At 38.8% G+C, this 25,141-nt stretch overlaps 1 protein-coding gene across 2 annotated transcripts in view; it reads right to left on the bottom strand.

The window, feature by feature from the left end:
- LNPEP (leucyl and cystinyl aminopeptidase) overlaps nucleotides 1–25,141 on the bottom strand; it is a 78,796-nt gene that overhangs the window by 6,187 nt on the left and 47,468 nt on the right. For both annotated transcript variants that reach the window (XM_075411442.1, XM_075411441.1), the window contains 10 exons: nucleotides 20,458–20,589; nucleotides 17,297–17,417; nucleotides 16,446–16,600; nucleotides 16,013–16,126; nucleotides 13,768–13,899; nucleotides 10,794–10,925; nucleotides 5,641–5,801; nucleotides 2,918–3,006; nucleotides 1,054–1,234; nucleotides 132–288 (listed from right to left, as the gene is read on the bottom strand). In XM_075411442.1, the coding sequence (XP_075267557.1) occupies nucleotides 132–288; nucleotides 1,054–1,234; nucleotides 2,918–3,006; nucleotides 5,641–5,801; nucleotides 10,794–10,925; nucleotides 13,768–13,899; nucleotides 16,013–16,126; nucleotides 16,446–16,600; nucleotides 17,297–17,417; nucleotides 20,458–20,589 (1,374 nt within the window). The remainder of the gene's footprint in view (nucleotides 1–131; nucleotides 289–1,053; nucleotides 1,235–2,917; nucleotides 3,007–5,640; nucleotides 5,802–10,793; nucleotides 10,926–13,767; nucleotides 13,900–16,012; nucleotides 16,127–16,445; nucleotides 16,601–17,296; nucleotides 17,418–20,457; nucleotides 20,590–25,141) is intronic.

Raw genomic sequence — 25,141 nt, 5'->3', positions numbered from 1 at the left:
CTAGAATCCTCACCCAGCTCAGTGAGACTACAGAATATATTCAATAGTCAACACTTAAACAGCTAGTGTAACCGTAAGGAACATTACTGCTAATTATTTCAGATTATAATTTACAGAAAACTAAGACATACCATGACTCGTGCTGCCAGTTGTTGTTCACCCTTTTTCTCTAAAAGGCTGTATATAAAACTCAGCTGAAACAAAGCTTGAGTGAGTGGTGCAGTGCTGCTCTCTTTGTTAAGGTAATCAATCAGCTGAAAGGACTTTTCCAGAGACTCTTTTCCTAGACTATAGGTCAATGAATAGAAATATTAAAATGGTTTCCAAAACAAAAGCACTCACTGAAACAAGATCAGAAGTGGTGCTCTCCATTACACTAACAGAGGGATAGATGAATAGAGGGAGTAACATAAGAAACACTTCAGATGTAGAGATTTTTATATTGTAATATTAGTAGGATAGCAACAAAGCAACAATGGCCACTAACATGCCTTCAATTAACAAAAACAATAACAGGTAATTGAGCGTGACAATGATGCCTGAAAATATTTATCATAAATGAGCCTACTTACAAGCTGACAAAAGAAGCAGCTAACAAAGAGGCCATCCAGAACTCTCAGCCTTCTGGGCTTGTTCTGATGGTAGTGGTGAAGGACAAGATAGGGAGCCAGTAAAAATTTGAGAGGCAAATAGCTTGCTTCTCTAAAGCGGAGCACTCAGTGGCAAAGTACAGGAAAATAGTCTGCTAGACAGATTATCAGACACTAAATAAAATAGTGTCTTCTAGAAAAGGAAGCTATGATGTGGCTCCTCCTGATGCAAATAAATAGATGCTGCTGTAAAGAACAGGGAGATAACATCTAAAGCCAATATGGAAGCATCAGTGAAATAATTTTTTTTTTAAAGTTAGTGAATGGCAAACTGTTTCAATAGGTTAACAAAGACTAAATTAAAAATTTTCTGAAGCAGTCTTCTCTAAAATCTAAGTCTGATCTTAGACCTGGAGAAAAATTTAAACACATATTAACTAGGTTTTCCAATATGAAATCATACCCTGCAAGTTTGAAGATATTATTGATCAAATTGGCTCTGTCTTTAGGACTCAAAGCAGTGTGGTTTTTTCTCAACAGATCAATCAGCGTTTTCCAGTCTTCAGCATAGTGTACTATGTAATAGCCATTCATGTCCACATTGAATTTTATCCATTCCACCTCTTCTGGAAGTTCAATGACAGCTAATAGACAGACAATCAGTTAGCAGCAGAAACAAACATTTGGCAGTTGTTCATTGAAATCCAAATCTATGAAGTAGACTGACTCCAGAGGGTCAATAAATTCTTTTCTACTCACTAGTTCCTCCTACTATGAAGCAGGAATAGGCAGCACAGAAGTTCCACAAGAAGGCTCAGAAATTTCAGATTGCACTTCTTTGTCCTTCTTCCAACTTCTGATCAAATGAACAGTATCACAACCTGCCCTGAGTTGTACCTATGCTGCTAATTACTTCATGCAGCAATTTTTCTCCTTCTGTCCAGTTCTCCTTTCAAAAAACCCTGTCTCCTCTCTGCCCACTTTCATATACATGTAAAGAGCAGTTACACACATGATATAAAGAAATAGAGAAATGGAGATGGCATTAAGTAGATGAAAGGCCACATTCTAGTTTCAAAGTCAACTAGATACAACAAGAGAGGGGAAAATGTTCTTCATTTCAGTTGATTCTACAACTACCGACAAAAACATCAATTTGCTTAGCACCTACAATGCCTTTGAAATTTAGTAAATATTCTACCCCAAATGCATTTCTACATCTCTCCTACTCTTGTATTCTCCACATGCAAGTTTCTACAGTGAGGGAGGAATTAGTATAATGAACATGAGATCCACCTACAGGGTCTTTTAAGGTGAAAAAGGTTACTTACCTATTCGTTCAAGAACACATTCAATTAAAGAGCTTTAATTATCTATTCTGATAATTCATAATATTTTTTTCTAAAACTCCACCTCACATGAAAAAAGCCAGGAATAACTTGAAGGCTTTGTAAAACCAATGTCAGAATGACATAAACTAAAAGCATTTACTTTCGTTATAATACTTCTAAAGTCATTTTAGAGGGGTGGCAGTACATAAAAATCATTAAACTGCAAAAATGTCCAGATTAGCTCTAAGAATTTGATTTTAAATTTATATAGTTTTATTTCTAAGGGCAAGTGCAGGGTCCTGCACCTGGGGAGGAACAATCCCATGCACCAGTACAGGCTTGGGGCAGACCTGCTGCAGAGCAGCTCTGTGGAGAGGGACCTGGGAGTGCTGGTGGATGACAGGGTGACCATGAGCCAGCAGTGTGCCCTGGCTGCCAAGAAGGCCAATGGGATCCTGGGATGCATTAGGAGAAGTGTGGCCAGTAGGTCGAGAGAGGTTCTTCTTCCCCTCTACACTGCCCTAGTGAGGCCCCATCTGGAGTACTGTTTCCAGTTCTGGGCTCCCCAGTTCAAGAAAGATGAGGAACTACTATAGAGAGTCCAGGGGAGGGCTACGAGGATGGTGAGGGGACTGGAGCATCTGTCCTATGAGGACAGGCTGAGGGAGGTGGCAGAGCAACTCTCCTATTATTCACTCTCCAAAGGACATGCAGTTTGAGAGATTTTGTGCATGCATTGGGATGAAAAGAACACATGCTTCTGCAAATTCCAAACCTGTGCTTCTGCCCCACCTGCTACCATTTATCTGTACATATAAAATCTATAGGGAACCAACTCTCTAAAGATGACACCACCAGCTGTTCTTGGCTCCAGATCTCTCTAATTTTTTTGTACTACATATGCCTTCATCTTCACATCTTAAGTATGTGTGCGCTCAGAAAGATCAGTTATCTATAACATTAAGTAACTTGCTACCAAAGATTTGGGTCACTTACCTGACTTTTGGTCCAGTAAAAATGCATTAGTACAATGGATAAAGTTGCACCTACTAGTTATGTAGGTGAGAGGAATATGCCACAAATAACTGTAAAAGAAAGCGCATGTTTACTGACATATACACATATTATTTGTCTTGAAGGCTTTGATTTTTTTTTTTTAATTTAACTATTTTACTGTATCAGTTGTATTAGAAACACTGCATGCTGTGTAAAATAATGAAGTATAAATCTCACTCATATAATCATAACACACACAATTAAAGAACAGATGTACAGCACATACAGCAATTATCTTTTATTCCACCGTGCTGGGAAGTGGGAAAACTTCATGGAATCACAGAATGGTTCGAGCTGGAAGGCACCTTTCAAGGTCATTTAGTGCAACCCCCTTGCAGGGGACATCTTCAACTATATCAGGTTGCTCAGAGCCCTGTCCATCCTGACATTCAATGTTTCCCGGGATGGGGCACCCACAACCTTTCTGGACAACCCGTTCCAGTGTTTCACCACCCTCATTGTAAAAAATTTCTTCCTTGTATATAATGTTAATCTACCCTGCTTTGGTTTAAAACCACTACCCCTTGTCCTCTTGCTACAGGCCCTACTAAAAACTCCATCCCCATCTTTCCTTTAAGTATTGAAAGGGTGCAATAAGGTCTCCCAAGAGCCTTGTCTTCTCAAGGCTGAACAACCCCAGCTCTCTCTGCCTTTCCTCATAGGAGAGGTGTTCCAGCCCTCTGATCATTTTTTTGGTCCTCCTCTGGACCCACTCCAACAGGTCCATGTCCTTCTTGTACTGGAGACCCCAAGGCTGGACACAGTACTCCAGGTGCTGTCTCACTGGAGTGGAGTAGATGGGCAGAATCATATCCCTTGACCTGCTGGCCACATGTCTTTTGATGCAGCCTAGGATGCGATTGGCTTTCTGGGCTGTGAGTGCACACTTCTGTCTCGTGTCCAATTTTTCATTTGCGAGTACCCCCAAGTCCTTCTCTTCAGGGCTGCTCTCAAACGCTTCAGCCGCCAGCCTGTACTCATATTGGGGGTGGCCCCTAGCTAGGTGCAGGATCTTGCACTTGGCCTTGTTGAACCTTCTTCCTTCATGAGGTTCACACAGGTCAGCTTCTTGAGGTTGTCCAGGTCCTTCTGATAGGCCTTTCATCCGTCAGGCATGTCAACTACACCACTCAGCTTGGTATCAGCTGCAAATATGCTGAGGGTGCACTCCATCACACTATCTATGTCACTGATGAAGGCATTACAGTATTAAACAGTACTGGTCCTAATATAGACCACTGAGGGACACATTTGCTGGTACCTCTTCCTCAGTTCCAGCATACTAAGTAGCTTGTCCAAAGTCGTATGGACAGGAAATCTCTGTCTGTATCAGAAAGTCAGCCCCTATTATTATCACCTCAATCCCATGTCCTGTCTTCCTGAAATTTTAAAAGTTCGGAGTTTTTTTAAAAGCAATTTACGTTGATTAAAAGTACAAGACTCGCATTCCAAATCATGGTAATAGAAACCATAACAGATTGCATATCACAAAGATTCTCCCTAGTGAACTGCAAGCTGTAAGAATAAATGATAAGGTGATTCATAATGATAATAAGGACTTGACTATCTAGAGAAAACACAGCTTTGAGGGAGATGAAACAAGTTGCACATATTCATTCCAGTTTTGACATGGACCCCTGCTGTGTAAGACTCACACAGAGGGCACTTCTTCAGAAGCTTTTTATCCACTTCCCAAATTGATATCAACTAGAAACAGAGGAATAATGAAGCCTAACAATCCTTCCTTTACCTTTCAACCACACATAGCTTTCCTTCCTCCACATAACAAAAGCAAAACAAAGCCCTGTAACTTCCAGCATTTCAACAGAAAAATTCCTTTCACAGGCCTGATTCTGCAAGATGGTGCAAAGTACTCCGTTCCTGTTTAGACTTCAAACAACTGAATAAAACCACCAAAATCTCAAAAGGATTGAAAGTCACACATTTTGGTTTGTTACAAAATACAGTAGGGCTCATAATTTTGGACATATCTGCAGTAAATTCATTTTTACAATTTGCATCTTCCACATCTTTGCTTCTTCAGCATTTGCGTATGTACTTCCTGTTAGTTTTTGGTACAATGGATATTGCATCTCTTATATATTCAGCCATTTGCTCTCATGCATGAGCGCCATCTTAAAACTTTTAAGCCAATAAAGCTTTGATTCTAGTTTCTCTGCTTTCCTCTAACAAAGACCAAGATGTACATTGAATTTTGGCAGGAAGGAGCAGAGGCTCTAAAGAAAGACATATGCATCTGTAACTTCCGCACACTTCTGCAACCTGCCTTTCTTCAACTTCTCATTAACCACACAAAACTTTCTGAAATGAAAACTCTATCTGTGAGATCTGCCTTTTGGTATTAGAAAGCCTGAAGAATTCATTCTACTATTTACCACAACTCATCTCAAGCTTGAAAGCTTCAGAAAAGGATGCAAATAAGAAACTTAGCTTACAAAGGACGCCACAGATTTTTACCAGTTGCTTGGGTGGAAATAGATATGGATCTTCAGGAAGGTATTAGATGTGTGAATTTCTGTGTCAAAGTCTCTGTTACTATCTGCCTTCAAAGAAAATACTAGAACACCTGAATACAAGTGAGAAAGAAGAAAGATATCTGCAGGTAGATTTTAATGTGTAAAATGTCTTAAGAAGGTAATAACCTTGCATCTGATGTCCAATTTTCTGGTTCCATACGATATGAAAATTTCTCTTGTTGTAGAGAAATAATCTTTCCATTTCGGACAACAGTGACTAAAGGAAATCCTTTATGCAGAACCCAAGTTTTCATCAACTTTTTTACATCTAGTGTTCCATTGGTAATCTGTAAAAAACGATCATAACATAACAAGAAAAGAGCAAATGAAGAACATTTTTAAACCTTCCTCCTTCATTTACCAAGTAAGTAGTAGCATAATTCTGCATATGTAAACAACCACTTTGACACTGATCTTGTAAATTTCATCAGCAACGATTTAGAGGAGCAAGTGGTTTTTATATTCTTAGGTGGAGGGAATCCTAGCCAAGCAGTGGAAAGACAAATAAGAAACATCAGGTATGTTGAACTGGTATGTCATGAAAGTGGAGAAGAGAGTGTTACAGAAAAGAAAGTTGAGGTAAGCTCCCAAGTGCCCCCCCACCCTTTCTCTTTCCTTATTGGTATTCTGACACTATGCGGGTGTCTACGGTTAAAGAGCTTCTTTTAATTCTGAAATGAATATTAGAAATTGAATTAAAGTGACAGTGTTTGTATAAAAAGCCCAACATAACCTTTATCTTTTTATTTCCTCTGTCTTACCAGCCTGTCCTGGGTTCGGCCAGGACAGGGTTAATTTTCACCAGAATCCAGGACGGAACACACCTGGGCGGCCTGACCCAACCTGGCCAAACAGAGCAGGGTATTCCATACCATGTGCCGTCATGCTGGGTTCCAATTAGGGGGAAGCTGGGCGGCGGGAAGGCCGTCACGGCTCAGGAATGCATGCAGGTGGCGGCAGGTGGTGAGAGTGGCTCTGTCTGTTCCTGCTGTTTGTGTTGTGTATTCTCCTTATCTGTATCGTTGTTGTTGTTCCTGTTCCCTTTGTTTGCTGTTCTGTTAAACTGCCCTTATCCAGACCCACCAGTTTCTGCCTGTTTCTTTCCATTCTCCTCCACACTCCAGCGGGAGGAGGGGCGGCCACGTGGCACTTTTGTTGCTGGCCACAGCTAAACTATAACACAGCCTTTGCATAGCTTAACCTCCAACCTCTCCTAATCTTTCAGGAACTGTTGGTACTGTTGAGGGACAAGTACTTTATAATGTCTGCTCATCACTGTCTCTTTATTAGCAAAGCTGATCATCCAACCTGAAAAAGACAACAAGTCTCCTAACTTATGAAAATATGTTTGAGGTTGAGCGATCAGGAACATAAGAAAATTAATATACCATTATTCAAGTTACGTTTAACTTTTACCAACCTATACTGTGGCTTTCTCCAATTCACCTCATCAGCATCTTACTATCCACTCTTCTCTGTTCAAGGCAATAATAACAAGCATAGTTCACCCTCATGGGAAAATACCATATTATTTATGTAGAGCATGGCCATAAACTTCAAATAGGGTTTTCAATACCAGGGAAGTAATTCTCTATCGAAAGCTGAAAATTTATAGGATTTGAAGGCTACACTTTTTTTACTTTTTACATACTCCCAAAAACCACTCTTGGCTAAATCCTTTTTCTCTGTGTTGTTATCACAAGCTATCATTGTTACTGCAATGTTGTGTTATGCAATCCCTTCATAAATTTCCCAAGATGTGCTGAATGCATGCTTACACTTTCTTTTGCTACTGTCTTTTCCTTTCTTTCTTGTTGCACTTTGAAACAACCAAGAAATCTATAAGATCAATGCCAGCCAGTCAAAAAAAAAAAAAAAAATCAAAAAACCCCAAACCCAAGATGAGAAGAGTGTTGAGAGGTCAGGAACCTAACTGAGTCTAATACTTGCACCCTGTCAACTTGGCTGTTTTGCATCTCAGTCTTTCTGTGCTAATGTTATAGGCCACCCAAAGACTGGCAGAAAGATTTCTGTCTAATCTGTACAGAGATATGAGTAAATTTGAAATTTGCTCCACTGAAATAGTTCTGTTCCAAAATAAAACCCTCCCCAATCACCTGAAATTAAACCAATTTATTATAAATTATACGCTCATAATTTCATATCAAAAATTTTATTGACATTAATTGGTTTTATTGATACATGTTCTTTGAAGAGCGGCTCCTAACTCCAGTTAAAGCAATGCATGGAAAATTACTTCATCCTTCTTCCTTCTATGCAAGGTATACAAAAATTTGGCTTGCTGTGTTACAGATTTTTCTTTTAACTCACATGCAGTTTTCTCATCTTCACTCCAACTATGATTGTTGATTTCAACAGAGAAGTTAAGACTTAAGAAATGATTGTGCATTTTGCTGTGCGGACAGCGAAAACTTAAGATCAAAGAAAAGGCCACTTTTATGATTGGAATTTTCAGACACATTCAGCCTAGGCATAATTAATGGGAAAAAAAGCAAGTCAATTTGGTGAATATCATAGATTCATTTTTACTATTACCATAAATATGGGAAAGAACCAAGAAGGATACCAAAGATCTCAATACATGATAATTCTAACAACTTAATTGTCAATAAAGGGAGACCTGGTGAAATAGTTCCCTTCTAAAATGGGGAAGAATCAAGAGGTCCAGACAGAGATATGACCTCTTGTATTATGAAGATAAACGTTGAATGAAACTTTCACCATATCTGGGCACTGGTTAGCGTTCAACAACACTAATAATGGTATCATTCAAAGATCAGAGAGGTATACAATATTTTGTGTGAGCTACTCAGATTCATCTAATTCATATAGTTTTGATTATTCAGACATCTACTCGGGGAAAATAATACTGAGCAAAGTCTTTCCATCAAGTTCCTAGAGTGGATAAACTTTTGATACAAAGGGAGTGCAAGTAATCAGAGATGCAGCCTGTCTAAATTTGACTGTTAACCAACAGTCTGGCTAAGAATCTGAAGGTGAAAGACCATCAGAAAGCAAGAGAAACTAAGAATTCAAAATACAAAAAGAGAAATATTAAGACAGAAAGAATACGAAAACTAAGGAAACTGGACACAAGGACAGTATATTTCAGTAAATTCAGAGAGGCAATAGGTGAAAATCAGCAGAAAGAAAGTAGTGCAGAAAATACGATACCTGCTCTGGGAAGCAGCATTATAAAAGCTCAAAGCTAAACTAATTCATTGCAATACCAGACTAGTCCAGCTAAGTCACGAGTCTCTGGAGAAAGGGAATATGAAAGTGTATAAAAGTGCAGCAGGCTATGTGAATATACAAAATTAACAGCATTAACACTTATACATAAAAAACCACAAAACAAACCAAATACTCAGGCACAGAATGAGCTGCAGCTAGAAACGGACACAGTGGAAAATGCAACCTTTGAAACCAGCATCAGAAAACAAGGGCAACTTGTGCCAGATAATGCTGTTAAATACCTGGCGTCAGCAGGAATTTGGTGACTACCAAACTAGCACCAAATACAAGGGGTTGTTCCTCATTAAAATAGGAAACACACACTGAGTTCTGACATTAGATGTTACTAACTTGGTTGGATGCAATTCACTTAATAATACTTGTACAGGTTGGCCACCTGTGACAGCTGACCGTAACTAACAGCGGCTCCAGTTCTGCAGAAGTTCCAGTATCAGAAGGTAGATGCCAAGAACCAAAAGTAAACATTAAGTTAGTATCCTGCCTATCACTCAACTTCTGTGAGGGCCTCTCACATGTATTTCAGAGACTTTAATACACAGCATGCAGTACACACAATCACGGGGAAATCTGTTTCCTTTCCTTACACAACTACCTTGACACTCGCTGGAGATATTCAGCAGCTCTTTCTTCCTGGGATTACCCTCTCTCTTACACTGTCTCTTGCACGAACTGCCTCCCTCTCGCACGCTCCTTGCCTTGCACTCTCCTTCCCACTCTCTCCCCTTCACGTGCCCTTGGGAGCATTCCAAGCATCTCCCTTGCACTCTTCCAACATCAACCCTTCCTTGCTCTCCCTCACTCCTTCTCCCTCTCTTCCCCCCCCTCTCCTTCCTGCCAGCTCTCTCCCCTCCTTCAGATGCATCCTCTCGCCCCCACCCCACCTGGCTCCCACAGCCTTGCCAGCTCTCACCCTTGCTCTTTCCCCCCCATGCCCTTGCTTTCTTGTGCCCTCATTCTGTCTCCCCACACCCACACTAATCAGACACAGCCTCATGACTGCCTTACGATTTGAGAGCTGTTGAATTAAATTGTCCCCACAATCTGTTTTCCTCCAATTCCAGCACTGCATTGAAACAAAGTTACACTAGTAGAGAGTATCCCAAGACCCCTACAGAGGTTGAATTCAGCTATTCCTTGGAAGTAAAGTTTTGTCCTGCATTTAAGATTACTATTTTTATCCTAGTCTTAACATGCTAACATTGGAACTCTAGAGAGGATATGTATGCATTGACGTGTGAACACAATGTAGATATGCACGGTAGTGCTTACCCCTTTCCAGTGCTTTTTTGGGATTGCTGTAAAATAGGATGCATGATGTATAGGAGGGTATGTGATGTACAAGGGGGTACATGGTGTATAAGAATAATAAGGAACTTCACAAAGATTAAGTAGAAACAAAGGACTGACTATCAGAGGCCTCAGGTGAAAATACACCCAAGAACATGCAACAAGCACATCCTGAAGAAACACATCCTGAAGAAATGCAGGCATGCCAGCAGACACCAGTTGAAACCAAGTTAAGTAACTTGAGAAATCCACAAACTGCTCAGTGAGCCAACTCAGACTCAGAAGACGTGTAATGACTATGCAAATATGATAATTAGTTCCAGAAAATAGAATAAGTATGTATGAACATTGCAGAAAACTTCATGCACATGTATGTAACAGGGTCAAATAAGCTTGCAGTGAGGCAACATACGGCACGCATGTTAGGCAGAGCGATCCCCTGAGCATCCGGTGCCATAATAAAGAATTCTGCTTTTTAACGCCACATTGGTGTTAAGAAGTTTTATGCCCGATTTCGGTGACAGACTGAGGAGTCCTAGAAGTTACAGGAATCTGCATATCTACATGACAGAATTTTGGGCTATGATGAGCAGTAACTTCAGAGTATTTACCTGAAGTGTATTAGCTTATTTCTTTCATAAACAAGGAAATAAGTAAAAATTTACAAGACACTTAGAGAAGTGAAAATAAAAGAACAGCATATCAAAGATGGATACCTCATTCATGCTGTCCCACAAGTCATCACTCTGGGCAGATCCATAGTTGTGATTATGCAAGTATACCTCAATGCCAGCTTGGAAAATATCCTTAGTGAGAAAATGCTTCAGCATGAAAAGAAGGGAAGCCCCCTTTAGGGAGGAAAAAAAAGAAAGAAAATTGGTAAAGTTACAGAACTCGTTGAAGCATATGCATATTATAGCTCTTCCACAGTGCAAGAATAACTCAGAAGCTGTCAGATTTTATCCCAGACACTATCATCTGAATACTTACCTTACCACTCATTGGTTGGAAAAAGAGTTTTTTTAACGTATCATAAACTCCAAATACAGTTACAAAAAAGGCTAATACAGTTTGATTTTTTTTTTCCAGCTGCTTTGGAAAAAAGAAAAATTAATATTTCAAAGGCTTATCATGCAGTTACAAAACAGTCTAATAGATTTTGAAATTTTTTCCAATTAACATAATCTAAAAAATATTGCCTCCTTACTCATAAGTCTCTACTGGCTGCCATGTTTCATTAGCAATACTCTGCTGAATGGTACAGAACTGCACTTGTGAGACAATGTTTAACAGTCATACGATTTGCAGCTATATCAAAAACCTAAAAACAGAGGAAAAAGATGAGGTACACTTAGTAGGCTGGAATTGACTATAGAAGGACAAGTGCATTTTGACAGTGCTTAAATACAGCCATGTTCTTGTTAAAAAAAGTAGTAACTGACTAGGTCTACTACCAAAGTGGCCACGAATATGCAGCCAGACAGTCTTAGTTTTTGCTTTTTTTAAACATAGCTGAAAGCCATTTTCTTTCCATACAAATGCTTCTGTGTCACAGGAACCAATAAATAAATTGCCTGAGGACTTGCATACTGTACAACTGAATGCAGATGAACAGCCATAGACAGTGCAAAACTTAGAGGTCCACTTTGTATTTGTGGTAATATTTCCGAGAAAGGATCAAGAAAAAATTAAAAGGAAGATTTCAATGAGAGCATGTGTGGCTCTTACACATTCCAAACTCAAGTTTTGGAATTTAAGTAGCATCTCGCCTGAAACTGAGGGCTGTCTTGTTAGTTTAATTATTCATGAAACTGCAGGAATACCCCTTACTATACTTACGAATAATATGGTCATAATCTTCTCTCTTACATGCACCCATACCTAAGCTATGGCTCTACTACTTTGTTTTTCTTACTGTCATGTCCTCCCAAACACTCAGTTGTTGCAGGTGGATTATAGTCCCACCCCTGGTTGTTTACTTTTACTGATAGTCTGGAAACACCCAGCCTAAAAATAATTTTGTACAATAACTCCTATTCCAGACAGTAAAAAGTAGAGGCCACCTACTAATCTGTGTCAGTTAGTAGTACAGTAAAACAAATTAAGTTGTACAATTCAATAACAGACTACGCTTAGTTGATTAGGGATCAGGCTGCAATGTCTTCCCACTCAAATTGCCAGGAGATACAGGGCCAAGAGTAGCAGTATACAGAGACTGAACGCCTGAATGAAAAGCTATGCAATAAAAGTCTCTAAAACACAGAAAGCAGTTATGAAAATCTGTTTTTTGACAAATCAAGGGCAAAAATTCTCATTTGTTGCCTCCTAAACTCAAAGCTGTAGGTTGCCACATTTGTATTGATAAGGTGCACATACTTGTTAGTAGCAGTAAAGTAATAAAGTAATTTTCCAAACATAAAGCTTTACACATTGTCTGAAACTCCAGCCCAACAATTTATGGAATATGTCCATTAAAATTATATAGAATTGTGATCAGGCAAAGAGTGACAGAATTGTTATCTTTGAAGTTAGTTGGCTACAGACGTGATTGTGCATGATGCATGGCTTCCAGAAGCTCACCAAAAAGGGAATTGCTTGAAACAGCAACTCTGAAGTATGAAACAACAGCCAAACCTTTTGATATACAGTTTAGGGAAAGAAATCAAAGCCATCTGACAACCAAAGGAAGCTGAAAATCACAGATCTCTGTTCTTGACCTTTAGAAAACATAGACCAGAACAGACGGAAGCACATCACTACTATAGGTCCGTTTGGCATCTCTGACTACTCAAGGATGCTAGACAACACGTGTTGACCAGTTGTGACTTGCAAAAAGAAATCAGTGGAGACAAACCAAGACAGCTGTGGGAACTGCATTCCACTGAGCAGAGGAAGATCTAGTATTTGACTGTTTTTCAGAAATCACTAGCTGTCCCCATAGTTTCTTATTAGAGGAAAGTACAAGCATATACAGTTAGTGCAGGGAAAAAAACAACAGCTAATCCAAAAGGTATAAAAGACGTTCCTCCAGCACTACCAAAATCATGGGACACAGTACCTACAATCTGACACAACACGAGTACAAAAATTGGCAAATACAGCTCTCTCATGCTTCTTCAGGTGAGGCACTGTGAGGCTTTAAAAACACAAACCTCACACACAACATTCACCAGACTTTAGAAACAATCAAGTTGCAGACAACCAGGATATGCAGTGAAATAATTTTACATTCCAGATGCAAGCTTCCATCTCAGGAAGTCTCTAAAATGTTGTTTTCAAGAAGCAGAGAGAGTATAATAAGGAGCGATTGCTTCAGTGAGTGCCTTGTTGTTAATCTTTTCTTAAGCACTTGTTACAGTCTGCTATCAGAAGAATATATGCCTAACTGGATATTTTGTTCCACCTGCTGGCTCACCTCTTACATCTTTTTGTGTATTTTACTTTGTGCTGAAACATGCACCAAGCGAAAGGATGTTAAGTAAGGACACAAATACACATACATCATGTTTCCTAATTAAAAGCTATGTAGATGCTCAGAAACTCTACTGAGATGTCATTCATTGTTTGTGCTAGGTGTAAATTACACCCAAACAATCATAAGTACAAGCCTACTTAATCATGATTCCACATTCATGTTTTCAATAGCTAGTATATTACTTTCCAAATATTTTAACTTTTTTTATAAGTTACCTTGATATAAGAAAGTGCGTCAAACATTTCTTCAATTTGCTCTGATGACTGAACAGCAGAAGAGACTGGATGCGAAGAATCCAAGGAATCCTTCGTCATAGCCTTGAAAATCAAATTAAGGAAATCTTCATCCTAGAAGAGAAACATTTGTAAGTGTCTGAGAATCTAGAACATATATGGCAAGCAGAATAGTAAAAATTTGTCTCTGGTTTGCTCTTCCATTTGTCTAACATGCCATTGCTCACCTTCCTGCCAATGGAGGCAGCAAAAGAGTGGTCAGGGTAGCACCTGTAAAATCTACTCTTTCGCTGCCATGTTTTAGCAGAGGAATCTCACTCTTGAGTTTGCATCATTATCCAGACACCTAAGCTCCCGCCTCAGGTAAATGCATCACCAGCACTAGAGAAAAACAATGTACCTGTGAAGTAAGTATGTGTCACATTTCAGATTTGGCTTATCAATGTTTTCGATTCATTTAAAGGAAGAAGGGAACACAAAAGTATGACTTCTTTAGTATGTTTTAATATTAAAGCATGAGGTCTAGGGAAATTACTCTCTACAGTGATGTTTGTGTGAATGTAAACATAATCTTCTCTAGTGATCCTAGTACCATAGTCTCTTCCTTCTTTTATTCTAGAATGAAGATATTTGAATTTAACAAACTGTTACCAAAGTGAGACAACCCAAACACCGAAAATAAACTGTTTGTATTGCTATTTGTCCATTTCATTTCATTCAGACTTGAGCAAACAATTGTCTAAACAGCATCCTCTATAGAGTAGAGAGTTAAAAAAAACAAAACAAAAAAACCCGGTGTATGATACAACAAAGGTACCCCTCAAATTTAAAACTTTAAAGCTTTTCTTCTTGAATGTGGAAGTTCCGAGTGATTTTTTTTTATTTTTACCAAAAAACATTTTGACATCACCAACTGAAATGAGATGTTGGTGAAGGCATCTTGTCAGGCATCTTTCAGAATGAAGTATGCAAGTGTTAGACGTGTCCTTGTTAAAACATTACACTAGTTTCGTGTCCTCCTCTCACCTCATATACACCCAACAAGCAGAGTGGCTATACAAACATACATTCAGTGGCCATCCAACTCCACAACCAAGCTAGGCCAACTGAAAAGCTATTTAAACACCCAGCTGCCAGGACAGATTTCTACTGAACCAAGTTAGCAATCCATGTTACTTAATGCAGTAACAAGGGTGCATTAGGAACTCCAAACTCACACTCACTCTGAACGCTGAGAAGAACACAATCCAGCAAGCAGGAAACAGTCAATATGTGTCAGGTTTTTAAATCCATGACTAATGCAAGTCACTTAAACACTCCTGGAAGCTGGTTCCGGAGCCCAGTTATCTCCTCTCCTAGGAGATACTTTCACCCAGGATGCAAAAATAATCTTTCTCCACTGCCCCCTCTGTCTAGTTTCACTAATCTTTATTTCTCTGTCTGCATTCAGTGACAGGGATGGTTTACAGCAGTAGCTGGTATCGCTTTCTTGGAGAGGAAAGATCAAGTTTGAATCCTTGATGTTTTCCAGAGTCTGAAAAGCTAGGTCACTTAGTACCTGAGTGAGTTTTTAAATGATCAGTAGGTTATTACACCAAAAAGATTCTATCCTTCAGCCTTATGTGTAAACAGAAGTGCCTGTGGGAGCAGTGCTTTTGACTATTAGTGTAACTCAATGCTATCAGAATCCGTTGGGTGGGACCATATGCTAACTTTACACCAAGGCTCCTGATTTGTGATTCCCAGACTGATTCAGACAAAAGGAAGCACTACAATGATGGAAAGACACAGGAGTTACTCCAAGCGTAATTACTAACCTAAAGCTCTGGTGCTTCCTAAGTCTACTTGGTCAACAACACTCCTGGACTTTCGGTATAAAGATTTTAAGTTGTAATTGGATATATAAACTGCTACACATTTTAACACCTGCCATTTTGCACAGAATGCTTTAACCTACACTAAACACAAAGACTGCATGTAGACTACTACCAAAAACACCCACAAAAACAAAAAAAAATACCTGCACTAAGCCAACATACCCTTTCCAAAGCCCACCCTGCAAAATCACTTCCAGTATCATGAAAGTGCAAGAGTAGAGGAGATATAGTATAATCTCCCTGGTGCGCAAAGTGAATGTCAACGTTTATAAGTATCAGTCGTTTATGGTCAGCATTAAAAAACAGATCTTAGTGAAGGTACAGTAAGTGTAGTTACAGAAAGTACTTACTGCATGCAATTCTGGAAAAATCTCTTCCATGGCAAAGTACTCCATTAAAGTGGCAAATCCCTCGTTCAGCCAGAGATCGTTCCACCATTCCATAGTTACTAGATTGCCAAACCACTATGAAAGACCAAAACCATCATTCTTTTTCAGAAATAAAATCAAAAGAGTATAGTAGTTCTCCTTCCATTGTCAGCTTTATCTTGTGGCAAAATCAAGCTCAGTCAAAACAACAGTAACTTTTCTGCATGAACAACTCCCTAAGTATGTCATGATGGAGTTGCACTCTGCCTGTCGTACTAGAGAAAATACGCCTGCAGGTATTCTGTACAATACAATGCACAACCCAGTCACAGTAAGGGCTGGGGTGAATTTAAGGACAGAGTTGCATTAAAAAAAGAAACCACTACATTTAACAATGACCTCCCCAATCTAGTACCTGATGGGCAAGCTCATGTGCTATCACTGCAGTTATTAACTTTTTATCCCTTGCTGAAGAAGTATTACTGTCAAACAGAAGTGTTGTTTCTCGGAAGGTGATCAAGCCCCAGTTTTCCATTGCACCGGACTGAAAATCAGGAATTGCTACCAGATCTGGAAAAGATTTGAAAGATGCCTTTGAAAACTGCCAGTTACAGTAATTCTGTATTTCAATTCTACCTATTCTATTACATAATCCCCAAAAACCTTATTATTTAAATCCTGTGATGTGGACATGAGTTCGCACCTCAAGCATAGAAGCCCCATAGATTTATGGCATGTTTCTCTAGTGGCACTCTTACACAAACAATTTAAAGCCCTACACAGACGCTGCTTATAGATATTGCATGCACACAAGTAATGAGGAAATGGGGCTGCACCTACTGAAAGTAGTGTCTTAAAGGACAGCATTTCATTGTCTTTCCAGTCAAACTAATACATGCATAGAAGTCAGGCTGCAGATTTCACACTGGTGAACATGGTTCACAGACTGAGAATTCTGTATCTCCCTACCAAGGCACATCAGCTTAAATTTACACTGAATCATTTCTTTGATGTTATGTACAACTATAAGCAAATCAGTGTCAAAAGCTCACAAAAACTTTCCAGCTTGGGAATTACTTAATACTCATACTCAGTCAAACACATAATGTTATTTTTAAAATAATTTTGGGGGAACCTTATTTCACAGATATTTTAGGCTACCTCTTTTTTTTAAAGCTCTTTTTTTCCAGAACAGAAGCTCCTCTGCATTTATCAGAATTTATTAGGCCTTCTTCTTCTGCTTAAAAGAAGTTCAATAGAACTTACCTAATTTTTCAAGAGGGTAGTTTATTAAAAAGTACTTTTGATAAAATTCCAGAAGTTTCACTGCTGTGTTTAGTGCATACCCAACCTGGTTTAGATGCTGCTGTGTGGCATAGACAGACACCTAGTCGAAACAGAGAAGAGAAAATATTTTGAAACATACAACTACAAAAGCTTGAAAAGTACAAGGAGAGTTGGCAGAAGAATCTGAAACAGACAGGACATGGTTTTGGGAGTTACACGCATAAGTTACAAACACTAGTTATAAAGCTGTCAACAAAGAGTTATTTTTTTTGCTACAACATATTCACTAGTCATAATACAGACAGACTACCTAATAGACCAATGTGTATGCAAGAACAGTTGAAGTCTGACACCTTTTAGGAAGGTGTTCAAGAATGGTCTACATGAACAGAAATTGACCCATTTCCTTTTTTACTCCCTCATGAGTTACTAAGTGACCCTCCCTGCATACCTCTGGTAATCTATAACTAAGTAGGCTATCAGTATGAGAACACTAGTATCATGTGCAAGATATTCTCTCAAGAAATAATAACTGCCACAAAGCTCATCCATTCCACTTTCTAAGGTGGGGTGCCACATTAGACGTGATGTAAGAAGCATTCATAAAAATTGGGAGGATACAGTCTCCCTCTATTCATGTTGAAGTGGCTGTGTCAAGAAAATAACTTTGATTAGGTTATAGGTTGCTCCAGCTTAAGGATGTTCTTTCATACACAAACACAAAATATGTTGAGACTAATTCTACTGTTCTATTTAAAAACAGAAGAAAGTCTCTCTTACTATGCTACAAATAAGTAAGTAAATGACATTTCAAATAGATGTATAGAGTGACCTTTTAATTTTTGAATTTGAACCGAGCACATAGCAGTAAGGATCTAATCTAGTCTTTCTGGAAGTACAAAAGTACTATTACCTGCAAATTTTGAGCTTAAAACCAAAACATAAAAGCTCCCCGGGATCTTCAGGAGTTGAGAAAAATCTTGTGTTATGAAAATAAAGGATTTTTACTTCAATTCTAAGCTGTCTTATAACATTCATCACACAGAATCACAGAATAGTGGGGGCTGGAAAGGACCTCTGGGGATCATCTAGTCCAACTGCCCTGTCAAAGCAGGCTCACCTACAGCAGGTTGCATAGGACTTCATGTAGGCGGGTTCTGAATATCTCCAGAGAAGGAGACTCTACAACCCCTTTGGGCAACCTGTTCCAATGCTTTGCCACCCTCAAAGTGAGGAAGTTCTTCCTCCCATTCAGCTGACACCTCCTATGTTTCAGTTTGTGCCCCTTGTCCTGTCACTGGGCACCACTGAGGAGAGTCTGGCCACATCCTCCTTACACTCACCCTGAAGATATTTATGAGAATTTATAAGACCCCCTATCAGCCTTTTCTTCTTCAGGCTAAACAAGCCCAGCTTCCCCAGCCTTTCCTCGTAAGAGAGATGCTCCAGTCCCCTAATCATCTTCGAAACTCTCTGCTGGACTCTATCTAGTACAATAACAATAAACTCTTTCTCATATCCGTTGAATCGCCCAGCCGCAGATGGCTGGAAGCATTATGAGAACGTGATTCTTGGAAAATGTCTTTCTGTGCTTTCTTCTTACAGTCTCCCTTGGCCTACCAGACACTGCTGGCAACAGAACAACCAACTAGCTAGACTCTGGCCTTTTTTGGTATGACCATTCTTAAACTTTCTCCATTTAAGCTGGCAAGTGCTCATATATTGCTAGATCCTTTGTGTCTGGTGCCTTCTAAAGGTATGCCAGACTTCCCTAGCCTGGCCAAATCTTGCTTCATGGTCAGAATGAATGAAGAGCATAGTTAAAAACCACTTTCCTTAGTTAGAACAGATTACTCAGTCTTTTTCAGCCTTTTTCTCCTCTCCTACATGCCTCTGCCATAAAATAACTCTGAAGTTCTGACAATCCATGCAAACTAGTCTCACTATTGTGAACAAAGCAAGCTTTCTGTCTGTTAGAGATGGGCTATAAGGTTTTACCAGAATACTGTTCAAACAGAGACCTGAAGAGTTACCATAAGAAAAAGAAAAAAAAAAAAAGAAAAAAAAAGCAAGCAGTGGTCTAACTTTTCAGGTTAGAAGGTTAGACCACATGTCCTATTTGGCTATAATTAGAAATACTTGTCCAAGTCAGAATCAAAAGACCAGTATCTTTACTTGTGCATATCATATTAACGAAAGGGCTGCCTCTCCTTCTGCAGTGCTACTAGCACTGTTCCCTCTGGCTCTTTCTAGGTAGGTACTGGCAGTTCTGACATTTCACCACAACGGGGCAGTTCCTGATAGAGTCATGAAAATCATTGCTCCCATGAAACTTCTGCACCTTCTAAAATATGATTAAGAAGCATCTCCTAATATTACCAATTTTTTTCTTTAGTTACTTTAACTGCACACATTGTAGGAAATGCTCACTGACCCTGCAGGCCATAGTCCTGCGAAGGACAAAGATCATACAGTACTAACTGCACACATTGTAGGAAATGCTCACTGACCCTGCAGGCCATAGTCCTGCGAAGGACAAAGATCATACAGTACTAAATGTTTCATTTTTGGAACCTTCGTAAAAACAAAAACCCCACAATTAAATCATTGTGTTCAAATGACTAAATGCAGACTTCAAGTTAGTCTAAATTTGTTTTACTGAAGGTTTGTCCTTCTTTTAGGTGAATTATCTTTGCAGGTATAGAACATATTTGCAGCACTGCTTGAAATAGTATGTAGGCTTCCCTGGGAGCTGGGGTGTTTTTGTACATTATCTGAACAATTCTTCATCTGCATGACATCACTCCTCACAGATGAAGCATTAAAACTAAAAGTTTAAAGCTTCCAGCTCTGAAAGCTCTCTGGAATTTTAGATTTTGTAAATTTCCACTGTTAACAAGACTTCCTGCTGAGTCCCTTGCTGTAAAAGTCTTCTCCATCTGGTGTAAGCCCTGAAGTCAGACCAACCTGTAGCTTATGCCTTTTATCCCCTACCTGTCACGAGTACAATAAAACCAAGAAAATAAATAAATTTTAAAAAGACAGAGTTTGCTTGCTGGTTTGGGGATTTTTTTGTTTTGTTCTGTCTAGCTGGTTGTCTTGGGAGTGCTGAGAGAGACATTAAAGCAGAACAAACATACCAGACTTCCATTACTTTCCCTGCTGATGTTTTTCAAGTCTGCAACAACAAAGGCTACTAGGTAGGTGCTCATCTTCAAACTCACAAAAAACTCATCTTGAACAATCCCATTTGTCACAGAAGTTGTGGCTTTCTGCAGGTGAAAGGAAAACACTGTTCTTAACAGAAAAAAAAGAAACTAAGACATGCAAGGAATCAGTGTTAAATCAAAGAAATACTTCACACTAGGAAATTTATAAGCAAACTTGCAGATCATTTTTACATTCTGGTTCTGTTTAGTGCGATAGATGATATTCACAATGTACTCATGATGTAACGTAAGTTAAAGAGACACGGAACAGTTAAGCTGATACACCCAAAAATTATTTGTCAACCTTTATTACGCAGTATTACCAGATAACTACATTATTGGAGAAACCATGAATCTAACTTACTTCACACTTAAACGCCCAGTATAATCCAAAGTCAACATAAAATTTAGCATTAATTCAAGAGAGCCTTAGACTAGATCAGAGACACAGTTCAGCATAGCCTACTAAAAATACTGGTACTGCGTGAGCTAAATATTTATCTCGTCCCAGAAGCCTCCTCAAAACTATGTAGGCAGACACAGTCATTATCTTAAAACAACAGAACAAAACCCTCCTCATACACCCTGGCAACTCAAAAGAGATTGCATCTAAAAAAGTGAAGAAAACCTAAGATTTCAGTTAGTTCAAAGCAAAAACGTGTCCAGCTTAAACACGCACTCCCAAAAGTAACTGTCTGCTTGGTCTTCTGAAGTAAGATACCATGGTGTATCTTAAATCGCTTTTAGTGCAGAGGTTTTTCTTTAAGTTTAGTTCTGGAAAGGCATGCTATATGCCTAAAAGTGCTTTTCTGTATAGTCCTTTACACACATAAATTACATAAAGAATAAATTGAAATGTTTAAAACCAATGTAGTGCAGAATAGTAAAGGTCTGGAGACAGGAATGGTAGTTAGTGTGCCTTCTGAAAGTTCATAAATAAATTTGTTTCCAGAAACCACAAACATATAAAAAACAACTATAACCTTAGTTTTAGACAAGATAATTTCAAAACAATGATTTAACTGCCACTGAAAATTTAACTGTCAGCTTAAAGGGGAATAGATTTTTAACCCTGCAGATATAATCAGTATAATGATCTAGTCTGACCATTGCCTGTAACAGAATGCCATTGTTGAATTCCTGCAGTGAATTAATAGATTTCTGCCTTTACTACAGCTTCATCTTCATGAAGAGGTGAGATCCTATTAAGAAAATTTGCTGTAGCTGCAGATAAATTAGTTCAAAAATCAGTTACCTCCATTTAAAAAAAAACCAAGCAAAACCACAAAAGAAAACATGACAAGCTCCAAACACACACAGTTTATTTCTAGCTTTCTGTGTCACAGCCACTATATATTGACATATGAGCAATGTACATGCTAGTTGAGAAGGCCTGCTTGAGATCTCTTGCCTATGTAGGTATTCATAGAAAATGGCAGAGTTCACATTTAACCTTCTCATGGATAAACTAACAAGTCTCTCTGTTCAGCATAGCTTGTTACCAAGACCTGCTGTTACTACAGAAGAATCCATACCACTTCTTTTCCTAACAGGTGTTTGTTTAAATGTTTATTTTCATAAGAGAGCCTACCCTAGTGCTGATCTCACCAACGCAGTATACTTCTATCTTATTCAGTTTTCAGTTTTCTTTCTTTATGCACACAAGAATCAGCTCACTAGTCTGTACTTACTGCATTGGGAGCCTACACTACCTAACAGACTACCTAATTCCAGCTACGTCTAAAATGTAAGAAATCAGCATGTGCTAGAGCACTTGTTAGATCAGGGGCAAAAAACATGAAATAAATTATAAAATCATGCCAGTTAAAAGAAGCTTTGCATATAAAAAGAAGTACCATTATGAAAGAAATCACTGATACAAGAAATGCTCTTTGAGATAGCATACTATCTCGCAGAAACTCTTATGTCTAATTTCTGTATTTGTACAGTCACAAAAATAAGGATTTTATTGTAACTCACACATGAAAGTTATCTTGACAAATCACAAAACCCAAAGGAACCACTCCTGAACCCATTAACAGACTACATGTTTGGATCTCTTACAACTCCAAAAGAGGAATTACACAGTATCAAATTATCAGGGCATAACATTCAGGGACAAAACAAAAGAAAATAATATTTTTTTCAGTATAAACACAAATTCATAATTATCTTGGAGATGTTGTCCATTACTTGCTCTGTATGTTCTTATACCTTCTTGATAAATTCTAATTAAACCTGACCTGTTCTTTTGAAATAAACTCACATTTGGTCCCCAGCACTAAACGTACAACTTCTCTGCTTTTAATGTCTTTTTATTTTATATTATCTTTGTTCCATATCTGGAAGCTTTCTCAAATATTTGTTAATCGTACAGATGATATTACAGTCAAGTTTTAAAATAGAGATGGGAACAAGAGAAGAAAACGCAGATGAAATTAACATGCTTTTAAATACATGCTCACTACAAGAAGCTCAGTAAACATTACAAAGAGAAGAGTGGACAAACAGGAAGTTCAGTGAAAAAGGGCTGATACCAAGAACAAATGTAGCAAGACAGAGAAGGTGGGTTAAAAAGTAGAGAACCAGATGATGAAAAAGTCCGACAAGAAGGGAAGGTGGGAAAATTCTCAGCTTGAAGGAACTACAGGACCTTCTGCCTCTGGCATCTATAGGTAGCTGAGCAGAAGACACGTAGTACTACGCAAGGCAGAAGAGGAAGAAGTAGATCTGAACATAATTCAAGTGGCATGACAAACAGTAGTGGGAATCCAAACTCCAACAAGAGAAGCAACAGAGGCATGATGCAATTTAAATGGTAATTCATTATGCAGGAGCGGCACAAGTCATTGTAAGAACAATTCAATATAGAGAAAGATGAATAGGAAAAAGATGGGTTTTTTCTGTGCAGTACAGGAACAGCCAAACAACACATATCTAATGTGACCAATAGGGAAAATTCATAGCATCAATGTTCAGGATGACACAAATGTGCAATACTAACGCCTTTTTCACTGCAAGTAGAATGGGTACAAGGTCACATATGTCAAATGTTATTTTTTCAAATGTCTATCTCCTTGAAAAATGAGCAATACAATGAATGTTACTGTAGCAAGAAAGGCTAGAAACTTAAAGGTAAGTGGGTCCTGAAGTTAAGGAGGAAGAAAGAGATGCATTAATGACCTCATGGTAAAGGCAGTTCATCAGTGTGTTTTCTCCATGTGGATGATTCCTCATCGTGCATATACATCAAGTACACTACATTTGTATACACAGCACCGAAAGAGCTACCAGATGCTTTGTAACAACACTCAGAGTTGAGTAGGGACACATGGGATGGGGAGCAGCTCCTTCCTAAGCACAGAATCCCATAGACATATACTTTGCAGGACTGCCAACGCCAGGCAGAATTTATGGGACGATGCAAGACTATGGCACATAATATTTTTCCTTTTCCTGATTTAATACACATGTCCTGAGGTGTGACAGTCGGTTATTTCCAGACTAATTGGAGGAAGATTCTCTAGAAACAAATAATAACTCAATAAACAAGAAATACAGAGTTGTCCTTTCAGGGCATGTTGTTTGGACCAGTTAAGTCGCAATTCTTGGCAAGACAGAGACTGAGCTCTAAGTAGCTTCTCTGAAGAATCTCTCAGAAAGGCTGAAAAGTCTGCTTATATCTACTGACATTCACTGTTCACTGCATTAAGTGACCCACTTACATAGTTTGCAGGAATACACAATGTGACATCTCATAGTCTTGCCCAATGCCACAAACAGATGCAGCAGTTTCCCAGATTACTTCTTCCTGTCCATGCAAAGTTGCATAAAACTCTTGCACAGAAAAGGTGAAATCTGAGTGAAATAGTAGAGGAAAGTAAGGAAGGTGACTGAGGCTAGATTAAATGACTCAAAAAAGCATTTATTGAAGAAGGCAGCTTGGAGGTGCTGCATGACCACATATGGTGGGAAGAAAACAAAGAAAGTAGGTATGCCTGCTTGGTACCATGAGGGCTCTTGCTTATTCTTCTGGAGAACTCTATTACCACAACGGGCATCAGCAGAAATACTAAAGAACAGCTGACAGGACATTGCTATGGAAATAGCAGCACCTAGCAACCCCAGGAAACACCCTCCTTGCTCTTGAATTGTCCCCAAGCATTTTATTTCAATAGCCAACCACAAATGACAGTGAAGAATGGTTGATGGTTATTTTGCCTCCACTCCATCTGCCAATCATTATCAGCCAAGCTGGCAATGAAGATGCTAGATGTCAAACATACATCAGATAATTCTGCCTCAACTAACAGGGATGAAAATTGTCACAGAATATCTTTTTTCATCTTCTTTTTAATGGCGTCATCAGCAATGAGCAAGAGAACATACAGTATATACCAGAATTAGAGTACCAGTAAACATTCTACGCTAGTGTGGTGCAGTAGAAGAGCTGAAAACAAAAGTACCCCTGGTCTTCCAGAGAACGTTAGGTTCTTTCAGAGTACCCATCATCTGTGGAAGGTACACTGAAGAATATGACAGATTTTTAGCAACTACATGGAATTAGCTCAGCAATGTCTACTGCACACATGCAGCAATGGTAAACCATAGTTTA

The sequence above is a fragment of the Opisthocomus hoazin genome, chromosome Z (genome assembly GCF_030867145.1).
Source record: "Opisthocomus hoazin isolate bOpiHoa1 chromosome Z, bOpiHoa1.hap1, whole genome shotgun sequence".
Lineage (NCBI taxonomy): Eukaryota > Metazoa > Chordata > Aves > Opisthocomiformes > Opisthocomidae > Opisthocomus > Opisthocomus hoazin.
The sequence above is the reverse complement of the archived record's forward strand: the minus strand, read 5'-3'. Positions and strand labels throughout refer to the sequence as shown.